The following is a 13,409-nucleotide window of genomic DNA, read 5'->3' as shown; positions in this document are numbered from 1 at the left end:
TCTAATTTAAAAAAAATTTAAAGTACCCATTTTTTATTTCCAAGAGGTAATTTAGCGTGGCCAATTCACCTACTCTGCCATCTCTGGGATGTGGGGTGAGGCCCACGCATACACTGGGAGAATCTGCAAACACTACATGGCCACTGACCCTGGAGGGTATCCTCAGTGTGAAGCCATACATGGCACTGTCCCTGCACTGCCCATGTGGAGACAGTGGTCATCCCTATAGATACAGAAAAATCTGCAATGCTGAATTTGTTATTTTCAGTTATAGGGCAAAATAACAGAATTACTGGCATTTCTTTTTCAGTCCCAACTACCAGTGAGCGGATTCAAGAGAATCAGTTCAGTTTTACATTAACTGACAAACAGAGGGAACAAATTATCTCTGGGTAAGTGGAAAAAAATGTTTGTTTTTCCACTTTTTTCCACTGTTTTTATTACTATGTATTCGCAGATTTTTAAAAAAGTAATTGTCCTGACAAAATTCTGGTAGGAATTGTTCTTTTTAGCACTGCTGGCTCGCAGTGCCAAGGAACCCAGTTCAATCCCGACTCCGGGTCACTATCCGTGTGGAGTTTGCACATTCTCACTGTGTCTGCGTGGGTCTCACTTCCACAACCCAAAGATGTGCAACGTAGGTGGATTAGCCACGCTAAATTGTCCCTTAATTGGGAAAATATTGATTTGAGTACTATAAATCTATTTTAAAAAATTTTTTAAGGAATTGTTCTTATTTGAAAAGTTGGCCGTATGATTCCACGGGGGTCTACAAATGTTATTTTCAATCTCGGCCTACTAACTGAAGTATAAATCTGACCACTTGGAAGCAACAGAATTTCCTCTGGCAATATTACAGTCTGTGGTGCAGGATGATTTCATTAACTGAATAAAAGAGAAAACCTGCACACAAATCAGCAGATGTAAAAACAGGAGTAGGTCATTTTCCTGAAATCTGTCTGACACTCAGTGAAATCATGACTGAACCTATGACCTAACTTAATTTACCCATCTTTGCGCCAGATCCCTCTATACCTTTGATTAACAGAAATCTATCAATCTCAGATTTAATTGACTCAGCACCAATTGCCAATGGAGGAAAAGTTCCAGACTTCTACCATCCTTTGCATGTACAACTCGTAATAACCTGCACGGGACATATAGTGTGGATGATGTTTTCCACGTGCTCCTTGAGGAGTATGAGTTCCCCTGTTAGGGGCGGGGTAGCTTACCTGTTATTGTATAAAAGGAGACAGGAGTGCAGTTATACAGGTACTTGTGTAAATGATTGTTGTAAAATAAATGTTTACTTTTTGCTTACATGGACTCCCCATGCCTTATTAAAAAAAGTATTTTCTAACTTCACTTCTAGGCTATGAATCTTCGTCCTAGATTCTCTAAACAGCATAAATGGTTTCTCTACATCTATCTTATCACTTCCCCCTAATATCTTGGTAACTTCAAACAAATCACCACATAATCTTCCAAATTCCCTATTTGTGTAATCTCTTCTTGTAATGTGACCCTTAGATTTTCAGCATCATTCCACTAAATCTATGCTGCACTCCCTCCAAGGTCAGTATAACCTTGCTAGGTATGATGCAAGAACTGACTGCAGTACTTCAAGTGTATAGTCTCGCCAGAGCCTTTTCACTGCAGCATGACATCCAATTCTTTGTATTCTATTTTTAAAAATATTTTTTATTCTCTTCCTTTTTCACATTTTCTCCCAAATTTACACCCACCAACAATAAACAATAATCAGTAACAAATATGTCAATCCCCATATCAATAACAACGATCCCATCCTCCCACCAAACATTAGCCCGCATGTTCACACAACCAAATGACAAAAAGGAATTAGGGATCACCCATAGTCGCCATTAACACACACACACAGCCCCCTCCCCCCAACTCTCCCACCCACACGGCCCAACTAATGTTCGATGTTATACAGTTCTTGAAAGTGCATAATGAATAATGCCCATGAATTGTAGCACCCCTCCATCCTTCCCCTCAGTTCAAACTTAACCTTCTCAAGAGTCAAGAATTCCAACAGGTCCCCCCGCCGCACCAGGGCACAGGTTGGAGAGGTTGCTCTCTAACCTATCAGGATCCGCCTTCGGGCGATCAGCGAGGCAAAGGCTACAACATCTGCCTCCGCACCAGTTTCCAACCCTGGCTGGTCTTACACCCTGAATATGGCCTCCCGGGGGCCCGGGTCCAGTTTCACGTGCACCACTTTAGAAATTACCCTAAAAACCTACTTCCAGTAATTCTCTAGCTTTGGACAAGACCAAAACATATGAATGTAATTAGCCCCCCCCCCCCCCCCCTTTCCCCCGCAACGTTCACACACATCTACTTCTTCAAAGAATCGGCTCATCCTCGCCCTCGTGAGGTGTGCTCTGTATACCACCTTCAGCTGTATCAGCCCCAACCTTGTGCACGAGATGGAGGCATTCACTCCTGAGCACCTCATACCAGAACCCCTCCTCCATATCCCCTCCCAACTCTTTCTCCCACTTTGCTTTGACCCCTTCCGTTGGTGCCTTCTCCTCTTCCAAAATAGCTCTGTAAACCGCTGACACTACCCCCTTCTCCAGTGCCCCTGTCGTCAGCACCTCCTCCAGCAATGTGGAGGCCGGCTCCACCGGGAAGTTCTGTATCTCCTTTCTGGCAAAATCTCGAACCTGCATGTATCTAAACATTTCCCGCTGCTCCAGCCCATACTTCGCTTCCAGCTCCTTCAAGCCTGCAAACCTACCCCTAAGATACAAATCTTTTAGTGTCTTAATCCCCTTCTCCTCCCATTTTTGAAAATTTCCATCCCTGGCTCAAATCTGTGGTTTCCCCGAATCAGCATTTCCCTTGACCCTGCCCCCAACCCGAAGTGTTGGCGAAACTGCCTCCAAATTCTCGGTCGAGACACCACAAAATACTCACTCTTGTCTTGATTTAGTTTGTACCCTGAGAAAGACCCAAACACTCTAATCAGCTCCAATATTCCCCCTATCGACACACTCGTTCCGACACGTATCACAGCAAGTCATCGGCATATAAGGACACCCTATGCTCTAATCACACCCCCCCCCCCCCCCCCACCCCCACCCCGCACTATTCCTTTCCATACCCCCGAACTTCTTAATGCGATGGGCAATGGCTCAATCGCAAGTGCAAACAGCAGGGGATATAGGACATCCCTGCCTAGTCCCACGGTGGAAGGAAAAGTATCTCGAGCTGATGTTGTTTGTGCGGACACTCTCCCTCGGCTGCTTATATAGTAGCTTTACCCAGTTCACAAATCTTGGTCCAATCCCAAACCGCTCCACAACTGCCATCAAGTACCCCCATTATACCCGGTCAAGCGCCTTCTCAGCGTCCAATGCCTCAACCACCTCTGTTTCCTTCCCCTCTTCCGGTGCCATAACGACGTTCAATACCCTTCTAACGTTTGAAAAGAGCTGCCTCCCTCTCACAAACCCTGTCTGATCTTCACTATCACCTTCGGGAGGCACAGCCTACCTGCCAGTACCTTGACCAATACTTTTGCGTCCACATTCAGAAGCGATATGGGCCTATACGACCCACACTCCGTTGGATCCTTATCTTTTTTTAGCAACAGTAAAATCGATGCCTGCCCCAAGGTTTGTGGCAACACCCCCTTCCCTATCGCCTCTTCAAACATCCCCACCATCAGGGGTGCCAGCTTATCCTTGAATTTCTTATAATATTCCACCGGAAACCCATCCGGCCCTGCCACCTTCCCCGACTGCATCCTCCCAATCGCATCCTTTATCTCCTGCTCCATTATTGCTCCTTCTAATGTAGCCCTGTCCCCCTCCCCTAACCTCGGGTACTCCAACCCATCTAGAAATTCCTGCATCTCACGGTCTCCCCCGGGTGGCTCTGACCTGTACAACCTCTCATAAAATTCCTCAAAAACCTTGTTAATCAGATCCGGAGCCACCACCAACTTCCCTGCCCTATTCCTCACCTGAACAATTTCCCTTACCGCTGCCTCCCTCCGGAGGTGACCTGCTAATCTCCATGTTTGTAAACTGCACCCCTTACTCGTCTCAGTTGGCGCACCGCCTTCCTGGTAGATAGTCGGTCAAAGACCGCCTGTAGTTTCTTCCTCTTTTCCAGCTTTGCTGGGTCCACATCTTCTGCATAACTCCTCTCTACCTCCAACATCTCATCTATTAACCTCTGCCGCTCCAACCTCTCCTCTTTGTCCACCCTGGCCTGAAACAAAATCACCTCACCCCTCACCACCGCCTTTAGAGCCCCCCAGACAACTGCCTTCGACACCTCACCCGTACAGTTGAAACCTACATATTCCTCAATTACCTTTTCAATTTTGTCACAGAACCCTTGGTCCCCCAAAAGTCCCACATCTAATTTCCACCCTGGCCTCTGCGCTACCCCCTTCTCCAGTACGATATCCACACAATGCGGAGCATGATCTGACACTGCAATTGCCGAGTATTCCGACCCCTTAACCCCAGCCAGCAAAGCCTTCCCCACCACGAAAAAGTCAATCCGCGAGTATACCTTATGGACTGTTGAGAAAAACGAGTACTCCCGTTCTATCGGGTGCAGAAATCTCCAAGGGTGCACCCCTCCCATTTCCACCATTATCCCAGCCAACGCCTCTCCCCCCCCCCCCCCCCCTTGATGGGACCAGCTTGCGCGGTTGTGACCTGTCCAACCTTTGCTCCTGCACCAAGTTCCAGTCCCGTCCCGTTTCTCTCCCACCCCACCCCCCAAACTATCAGTTTGTGTGTGTCCAAATCGGAGATGGCCCCAAACACCTTCTTTGTGAATCCCACATCGTCCCAATTTTGACCGTATACACTTAACAGCGCCACTAACCTCCCCTCCAGTGCTCCTGTCACAATCACACATCTACCCCCCTGATCTGCCACCAACTTCTCCATTTGGAAGGGTACTCTTTTGCTGACCATTACCGCTACCCCTCGAGCTCTTCCGTCAAATCCAGAGTAAAAACACCCGACTAATCCAGCCCTTTTTAAGTCTCACCTGGTCCTTCACCCTCAAGTGAGTTTCCTGCAGCATTGCTACATCGGCTTTCAAACTTTCAAGATGCGTGAGTACCCTTGACCTCTTTACCGGACCTCCTAACCCCCTCCCGTTCCACGTGACTGTCCTAACTCTCAGCCCCCCCCCCATCCTCCTTATCCACCATCATCATACCACCGGGCCCTGCCCCATGAGCCTGACCCGCCCCTATGCATTATTAACATCAACCCACCCACCCCCCCCGCTCGCCTCATAGGCCCATCAAAACCTGCTAACCAGGCTCCAATGTCTGCAGCCCTCTCACCTCACCTCTGTTCACTAGCTGTACCGTCCCCTCCCATCCAGTCCCAGAGAAAGAAAAACCAAAAACACCAATCCAACCCATACAATTCACTGAAATAAGATATAACCGTCGCAACACAAGAATGCCAATCAACCCAACCAATAACTTGAACTCTGTAACAATGTGAAGAGAAGTAAGTTACAATACACGTCAGTAAAAAGAAAGTTACAGCATTTATACATTTTCCAGCTCCCCAATCACAGTCCACAGTCTCCCTTCCAGCTCCGCTCCTCACGTCTGTCCCAAGCCTTCTGCCCTCACGAACGCCTCCGCTGTCTCAAAATAAAAGTCTTTGGCATCATACATCACCCTCGGCTTCGCCGGGTATACCATACCAGATCGCACCCCCTTTTTGTACAGTGCCGCCTTCACTCACCCGAACGCCGCTCGTCTTTTTGCCAACTCCACCGTCAACGCCACTGAAGTCCTGGCAATTCCTTGTATTCTAGTTACATAGGCCAGTATTTCATTAATGTTGTACCTGTCCATGACATGGACCCCTTGGCCTCTTTCTATTACTGCTAGTTTTCCAGCATTTCAAATGTACCCTGATTTATCCTATTTATGCCCAAAATGGATGACCATCACTTGTCTATATTGAAATCCATTTGCCACAGTTTTGCCCATTCACCTAACATAAGATTACAAAGAGTTATTGATAGATTTTCATCCACAAAACTGCCTATCTTTGTGTCAACAAACTTGGATATGTGACTCTCTGTCCCATCATCTAAGTCACTAATAAATACATTGATGAGGTCCCCAAAGATACCTGTAGAAAGCCACTGGCCACATCCTGCCAATTCGAGTATTATCCAACTATCGAGTATTAGGGGCTGTTTAGCACAGGGCTAAATCGCTGGCTTTTAAAGCAGACCAAGGCAGGCCAGCAGCACGGTTCAATTCCCGTACCAGCCTCCCCGAACAGGCGCCGGAATGTGGCGACTAGGGCCTTTTCACAGTAACTTCATTTGAAGCCTACTTGTGACAATAAGCGATTTTCATTTAATTTATCCCTATACTTTTCCTGCTGCTCGGCCAATCCTTTAATCATATCAATTATTTTCCTTAATTCCACAAGTTTCTACTTTATGAGGGACTTTATCAAATATTTTCCCGAAGTCCATAGAAATAGCGACCCTTATCCACTATAAGTCATCTGTTCAAAATATTCAATGAGATTCAACAGGCTTGATTAATCCTTCACAAGCTGATGCTGGCTGTCTCCGGTCAGCTGAAAATATAAGGTATCCAATCATTCTATCCTTAATTATAGTAATTTCCAGACAATTGGTGGCTACCTGGTCTACTATTCCAAGGTTTCTCTCTTTCACCTTAAATAAGAACATGAGGAAGAGGAGCAAGAATAGTCTATATGGCCCCTGACGCCTGCTCTGCCATTCAACTAATGTGACTGATCTTTTGTGTCAATTCCACTTTTCCTGCCTGCTTCCCATTTCCCTTGATTCCATGAGAGATCAAAAATATATCCCAGCCTTGAATATGTTCAATGATGGAGCATCCACAACCCTCTTGAGGTCAGCAATTCACAATGTTCTGAGTGAAGAAATGTCTCCTCGTCTCTGTCCTAAATGATTGACTGTTATTGTGAGGTTGTGTCCCCATGTCCAAGTTTCCCAGTCAAGGGAAACAACGTCTTTTTAAAAAAAAACATTTAGAGTACCCAATTAATTTTTCCATTCAAGGGGTAATTTAGCATGGCCAATCCACCTAGCCTGCACATCTTTGGGTAGTGGGGGCGAAATCCATGCAAACATGGGGAGAATGTGCAAACACCACACAGACAGTGACCCAGAGCCGGGATCGAACCTGGGACCTTGGCACTGAGGCAGCAGGGCTAACCCACTGTGCCACCGTGCTGCCCCGGGAACAAGTTCTTGGTGTCTGCTCTGTCAAACCCCTTCAAAGTCTTGTATGTTTCAATAAAATCTACTCTTAATTTTCTAATTCGCAGAAAGTATAGCACAGTTTACTCAGCCTCTCATCACAGGATAACTCCCTCATCCCAGGAACTAATCCAGTTTCCAGGAAACAATCTAGTCAAATAAGCAGAGTGGTATGCAATTTTCCAATCCTAAAGGATTGGTTCCTCAATCAAGAAAACTTGGGAACAGTGGTTAGCGCACCTGCAATGTACTGAGTTAATGCAAAGAGTTTTTACAGCATGGAAAGAGGCTGTTTGGCCTTTGTATGCTATGGCATTTCAAGTACTCATCTAAATAATTCTAAAATGTTGCGAAGGTTCCCTCTTCTACCACCGTTTCAGGCAGTGAATTCCAGATACTTGCAGTTATTTGCCAACCTTGTTCATGGTCATAATCCGGTCCTTGTATGTCTGCTTGTAAATACCCCGAAATAGGAAAGCCGTGAATCGATGCCAGAGACAAAGTAACACATCCACTGATTACCAATGATTGAGAAGAAGGTGGGTCACAATCAATGACCTTACACACGACCATACCATGTGCCTTTTATTTCGATGGGATGGACTGCATTTTCAAATATGCATAATATTTTCTTTTTTTTCTTGCACATTATATTGCTATAAAACATTAAATCTAGATTTATTTTCTTCAAGATGTTCAAAGAATGGTGTACAATCAATTCAAGTGCAGTTAAGGTAAGCAATATGATAATTTTCAGAAACACATTGCTTGGAGTTATAATGAAATGTTAAATATTTAAAATGCAATCTTAGCCACAGCAAGTTGAATTCCTGTTGTGTAGAAAATAGCAGCATTTTTTGTACTCTACAGATATCTGAACACTTTTAATTTACTAAATGTTATATTTAAATATAAAGTATCTAATAGATCATGTGAATTTTGTATCAACATTGAATTTTTGGTGAATGTTAAATAACTTCCTCTTTTCATTTAAGAAAAACAATATTAAATTTCAAACATTAAAAAAGGACAGCTGTGTAATTGATCAGGTCTGAGTGATTTGGAAGTTTTTTCATTTTTTCCAATTAAGGGGCAATTTAGCGTGGCCAATCCACCTAGCCTGCACATCTTTGGGTAGTGGGGGCGAAACCCAGGCAAACACGGGGAGTATGTGCAAACTCTACACGGACAGTGACCCAGAACCTGGGACCTCGGCGCCATGAGGCAGCAGCTCTAACCCACTGTGCCACCGTGCTGCCCGTGATTTGGAAGTTACTGAAATACCTTTAGGAATAAATATGACTTAATATTACAATCTAAGCCAGAATGATTAAGGGAACCGAGGGGTTGGATTACGAGGAGCAATTGGACATGTTCTCACAGGAAAAGAGAAGGTTGAGAGGCGATGTGGTTTTTAGGATTCTAAAGGAACTGGGTAATGTATAATATGAGAAGTTATTTTGCCTTGTCCAGAGTAGGAGAACCAAAGCAGTTTGAAAGGGGGCAAATTCAAAGCTAATCTTTGGAAGCATCTTTGGAACAGGATCCCAAGGAAGATGGTGGTAGCAGTTAGGAATGATTCATTCAAATGCAAATGAGATATTTCATTCAGAAAATAACATTTTGTGATTTAGTATATGAGAAATTTGAGGCATAATGGGTAGAGCAGGTGGCTTTGGGTTCTTGTTCCCAAAATGCTTCATCACTGGGATTTTCTCATCTCTCGAGTCTGTTGTCAATGAATTGAGAGAAAATTATTGCTATGATTAGTCAACAGCCCCATTAGTGTGTGACAGGATGGCAGATGATGAACTAAGAGTGACCTGTCTCAACTAGCAATTCCTATTGGTCCGATGCCACTATGGATAAGAAATAAGAGATAAAGAAAATGAGGGGAAATGCTTTGTTACTCTGAATGCTTCACCAATATCTCAAGTATTAGTTACACAATCATCTGAAGTGACTGCCTCAAGTTGATTGTAGATTCTTCTTTTGATGATGGCCAGGGTCTCACTCCAATCTGCCGCAGTCTTCTATCTTGACTGTAGTAAAGGCCACTGGCGTGTCCTACCCTTTATACCCTCTTTCACTGGTTACTATATTGACAGGCCAATCTGTCTAATTAAGTTTCTCTTACAAGCACAATACCCAATTATATCCTGCATCCCTTGTTTAGGTCATAGGGCTTGAACCTACCTAGAAAGCCATCCATCTTTCTTTCACATTCTTCAATAATTTCCCATTGCTTGCAGCCCCTTGCAGTCAACATTCCAGAAAAATATGTTTGTACTTTGCTTGCTGGAACACTATCTTATCTAAGTTGTGCAGTGTCCAAGGTTTGTTCTTCTTAAATCCAAATACTAATGTCTATCTGTTGCCTGTGGTATCGGTTTCTTCCTGATTGCATTTTAAAAAAAAATTCACAATTCAGCAAGAAAGACTGAATATTACACAAGTGGTTCTGTTTTCAGTCCAGTTCAGTTTGTCCTGGGGTGTGATGGGTAATATTGTCAGGCTTTTGTTTGGTATGAATTTGTTTAAAAAGGGTTTTTAATATTGTCCTTCAGCCCTGCAACCTGAAAAGACACTCCAATCTGTAGATTATCAGGAAAGAGTTAATGTTCCCCAGTACTCAAGTTTGTACTGGGGTCTTAATTATTTAATAGATAGCACTTACTATTTAATAGACTCCACCAATATAAAATGGGGATACGATGGTACTGTTTGTTGTGGAGAAGTGGGCTGGATTCTCCGATTCTGAGGCTATGTCCCCCACGTCGGCGTGGGAACGGTGGCGTTTTAAGCCAGACAAAATGGCATATAACGGTCACCGATTCCTCGTTTTGCTGGGCGCTAGCATGCCAGCAGCGTAGAGCACCCGGCTCTAGCTGCCAATACGGCCAGGAGAATTGCCGCGTCCGTGGCCGCGCATGTGCACGGCGGCAGCCTGCAGCGGCTGCGCCGTGCTACAAGCGGAGACCGCTCGTGGACCCGGCCCGCGAAATAGGCCTCCCCACCCTTCCTTGGCTGGCTCGCGTTCCCCAGATCACACCTGCACAGTGCCCCCAGCCCCTAATAAAGTCCCCCTGCCCGTGGATTGGCTGTCCCCCGACTGTAGCGGCGCGGGACTGAGTTCCCAGCCTCCACGCCGAGTTCCTGACGGATAAGACCACACGAGACCGATGGTGTTAGGAACTCGGTCGATCGGGGGTGGAGCATCGGGGGTGAGGCCAATGATATGTGGCGCAGCATACTCTCCGGGTATGCCACTTTGGAGGGGGCGGAGCATCGCAAAAGCGCCACCGCCCCCGTTTTGGTCGAGAACGGTGATTCTCCGACCAATTGCAAAATGCGTTTTCGGCCTTGGCGACCAGAGAATCCAACCTGGGATTGCTGAACATATTAAACTTGGAGGCGGAGAAGTCAAAACTTGCTTCCTAGTTCTTATTATAGAGTAACTATCGAAGCTTAACATATATGCAATAGAAATTTGAGGAAGGGAAGAAGAACTTCTTTCAGCATTGGTTTTATGTGGAGTGAACATCATATTGCTGCTGGTGGATATTCTGATCTCTGTATTTTCGTTGCAATACTTGGTGGGAGGTGGCAGATAGTCACAGCGGAGCAGTGTAGCTAAGACTTCATTTTTGCTGCCTGAGGCTAAAATTGAGAATAGTTACAGTAGGCAGTTCTGAGTCAAAATGAACAGTGTAACGAGTCTTTTTAGGAAACCCACAAGTGGGACAAATGACCTTGAAATAGTCAGCTGGTAATGCTTGTTCCTTGTACAATTGAACAAGTTTTAGATTTTGGTTCTGACTCCACTGCCCGTGACAAGTGGTACATTTGTGGGTATAACATTCAGGATCTGGTTGAAATTTTTTAAATGGAGGCTTTGCAGAGCCGTGGCCATTTAGCTGGTTCAGAGCTGATGTTAGGAAGCACTTCTTCACACACACATAGTAGTATCTGGAACTGTGTCCCTCAAAGCAGTTGAGTTTAGGTCAATTTAAATTTCAAAACTGAGATTGATGAGTTTTTTATTATTTATGAATGGCTATTAAAAACAAGTAAGAAGTCTTACAACACCAGGTTACAGTCCAACAGGTTTGTTTCAAATCACTAGCTTTCGAAGCACTTCTTTCTCAGGTGGAATTTAAAGAAGCCCTGACAAGTTGCTACACCTGTGCCTTTCACCTGAGGAAGTAGTGTGTTGTAAGATTTCTTACTGTGCTCACCCCGGTCCAACGCCGGCATCTCCACATCATATTAAAAACAAGGCAGATAAAGAGTTAAACAGCCATCATCAATTTAATGGCAGAACTGGCTCAAGGCTGAATGGCCTTCTCTTGTCCTTTGTGGAAGTTTCAAAGCTGGTCACTAAACCAAGCAGTTCCAGGTACCAGTATTATTTTGAGATAGTGAATTAACTGGCTGGAATTTTCCAATTTCCTGTCCTGCAACTACCAGATTCAGTAACAATTTCTTACAAGGAAAATATTTGCAGGACAATGGGGAAAGGACAAGGAATGTGACTAGATCAAAGGTGTGCCGTGAAGGCTCCACAAGTGCACTGCAAAATAAGATTCAAAATGATTGAAATAAACCAAATCTTATCTTCGTTTTCAGCTCAGTGGTTAGTATCTCCAAGTCCTGATGAACCTCTATTCTCCTACGCATGCGCGGCTGGGAATAGGCCGCGCATGCGCGGTTCGGATTGTTTTAAATTGATGATACAAAGCGTGCCCGAGCCGCACATGTGCGTTTTGGATTTTGTTACATTGGTCATGCGCAGGAGATGCCGGGTTTTTTTGTGGGGAGGGGGGATTGGAGATGTGGACCACTGAAGACAACTGCCCTGTGCGGCTGCGTAAAAAAGCATAAGCACAAAAAGGGCGCGAAAGCCTGGGAAAATCGAGAGAGGTTGGGAATAAATAAAGAGAGAAGAGAGGGAGAAATAAAAAAACAAAACAAAGCTCCCATTAAGGGAAGAAGACTGGAGATAAGAAACAGGGACCAGTAAAATTAAGAAAAGGACACAAATATTGTATTTGACATGTAATTGGTGATGAGGTTTTTACTGTAAGCTTCTTAAACTATTGAAAATGATATTAAATGGCGCTTGACGTGTTTTTGGAGGTTTTGGAGATAAAAGGATTTTGCAAGGGCAGTTCAGTTGAAATGTTTTTATAGTATAAATGTGTGCCATGACAAACTAGATGGATAGCTCTTTCAAAATGTCAGCATAGAGATGCCATTTCAGGAAAATGACTGGCTTGATTGACACCTTGATCAACTACTTTAAACATACATTCCCTCCACCACAGGCACTGTGGCTGCTGCAAGGCACACTGTAGTAACTTGTCAGGGTTTCTTTAACAGCACCTTATAAACTATCAGTATTTATACTTCGGAGAACATGAGCAGAAACTCCAATTTCCCCTCCAAATCACTCACCAACCTCAATTAGAACCAATCATATCACCATTACTTCACCTTCACTGAGACAAGATCCTGGAACTCCCTCCCTCACAGCATTGTGCGTGTACCTACACCACATTGACTGCAATAATTCAAAAAGTCTGCCCATCACCACTTTCTCGAGAATAATAAATGCTGGACTTGCCAGTGATGCTCACATATGAATTTCTTTTCCGAAGTATTAAAAACGTAACACTTTCTATTAGTCACCCATCCTAATACATTTTGTCTGCTCCTGCGAAGCATCTTAGAGTATTTTCTTAAGTTAAAAAACTAAGTAAATGCTAGTTATAGTTTCAAAATATATTAGGGCGGCACGGTAGCACAGTGGTTAGCACTGTTGCTTCACAGCACCAGGGACCAGAGTTTGATTCCTGGCTTGGCTACTGACTGTGCAGAGTCTGCAGTGTCTGTGAGTTTCCTTCGGGTGCACCGGTTTCCCCTCTCAAGTCCCAAAAGACATGCTTGTTAGACGAATTGGACATTCTGAATTCTACTTCCGTGTACCTGGACAGGTGCTGTAATGTGGCGACTAGGGGATTTTCACAGTACCTTCATTGTAGTGTTAATGTAAGCCTACTTGTGACACTAATAAAGGTTATTATTATAGCAGTTTTCCTGTGATGTCGATC

At 44.4% G+C, this 13,409-nt stretch overlaps 1 protein-coding gene across 2 annotated transcripts in view; it reads left to right on the top strand.

Moving 5' to 3' along the window:
- LOC140395248 (E3 SUMO-protein ligase PIAS4-like) overlaps positions 1–13,409 on the top strand; it is a 178,624-nt gene that overhangs the window by 108,767 nt on the left and 56,448 nt on the right. For both annotated transcript variants that reach the window (XM_072482806.1, XM_072482805.1), the window contains 2 exons: positions 311–392; positions 7,989–8,030. In XM_072482806.1, the coding sequence (XP_072338907.1) occupies positions 311–392; positions 7,989–8,030 (124 nt within the window). The remainder of the gene's footprint in view (positions 1–310; positions 393–7,988; positions 8,031–13,409) is intronic.

The sequence above is a fragment of the Scyliorhinus torazame genome, chromosome 18, assembly GCF_047496885.1.
Source record: "Scyliorhinus torazame isolate Kashiwa2021f chromosome 18, sScyTor2.1, whole genome shotgun sequence".
NCBI classification, from domain to species: Eukaryota; Metazoa; Chordata; class Chondrichthyes; order Carcharhiniformes; family Scyliorhinidae; genus Scyliorhinus; species Scyliorhinus torazame.
This window is presented reverse-complemented; position numbering and strand designations above follow the sequence as displayed.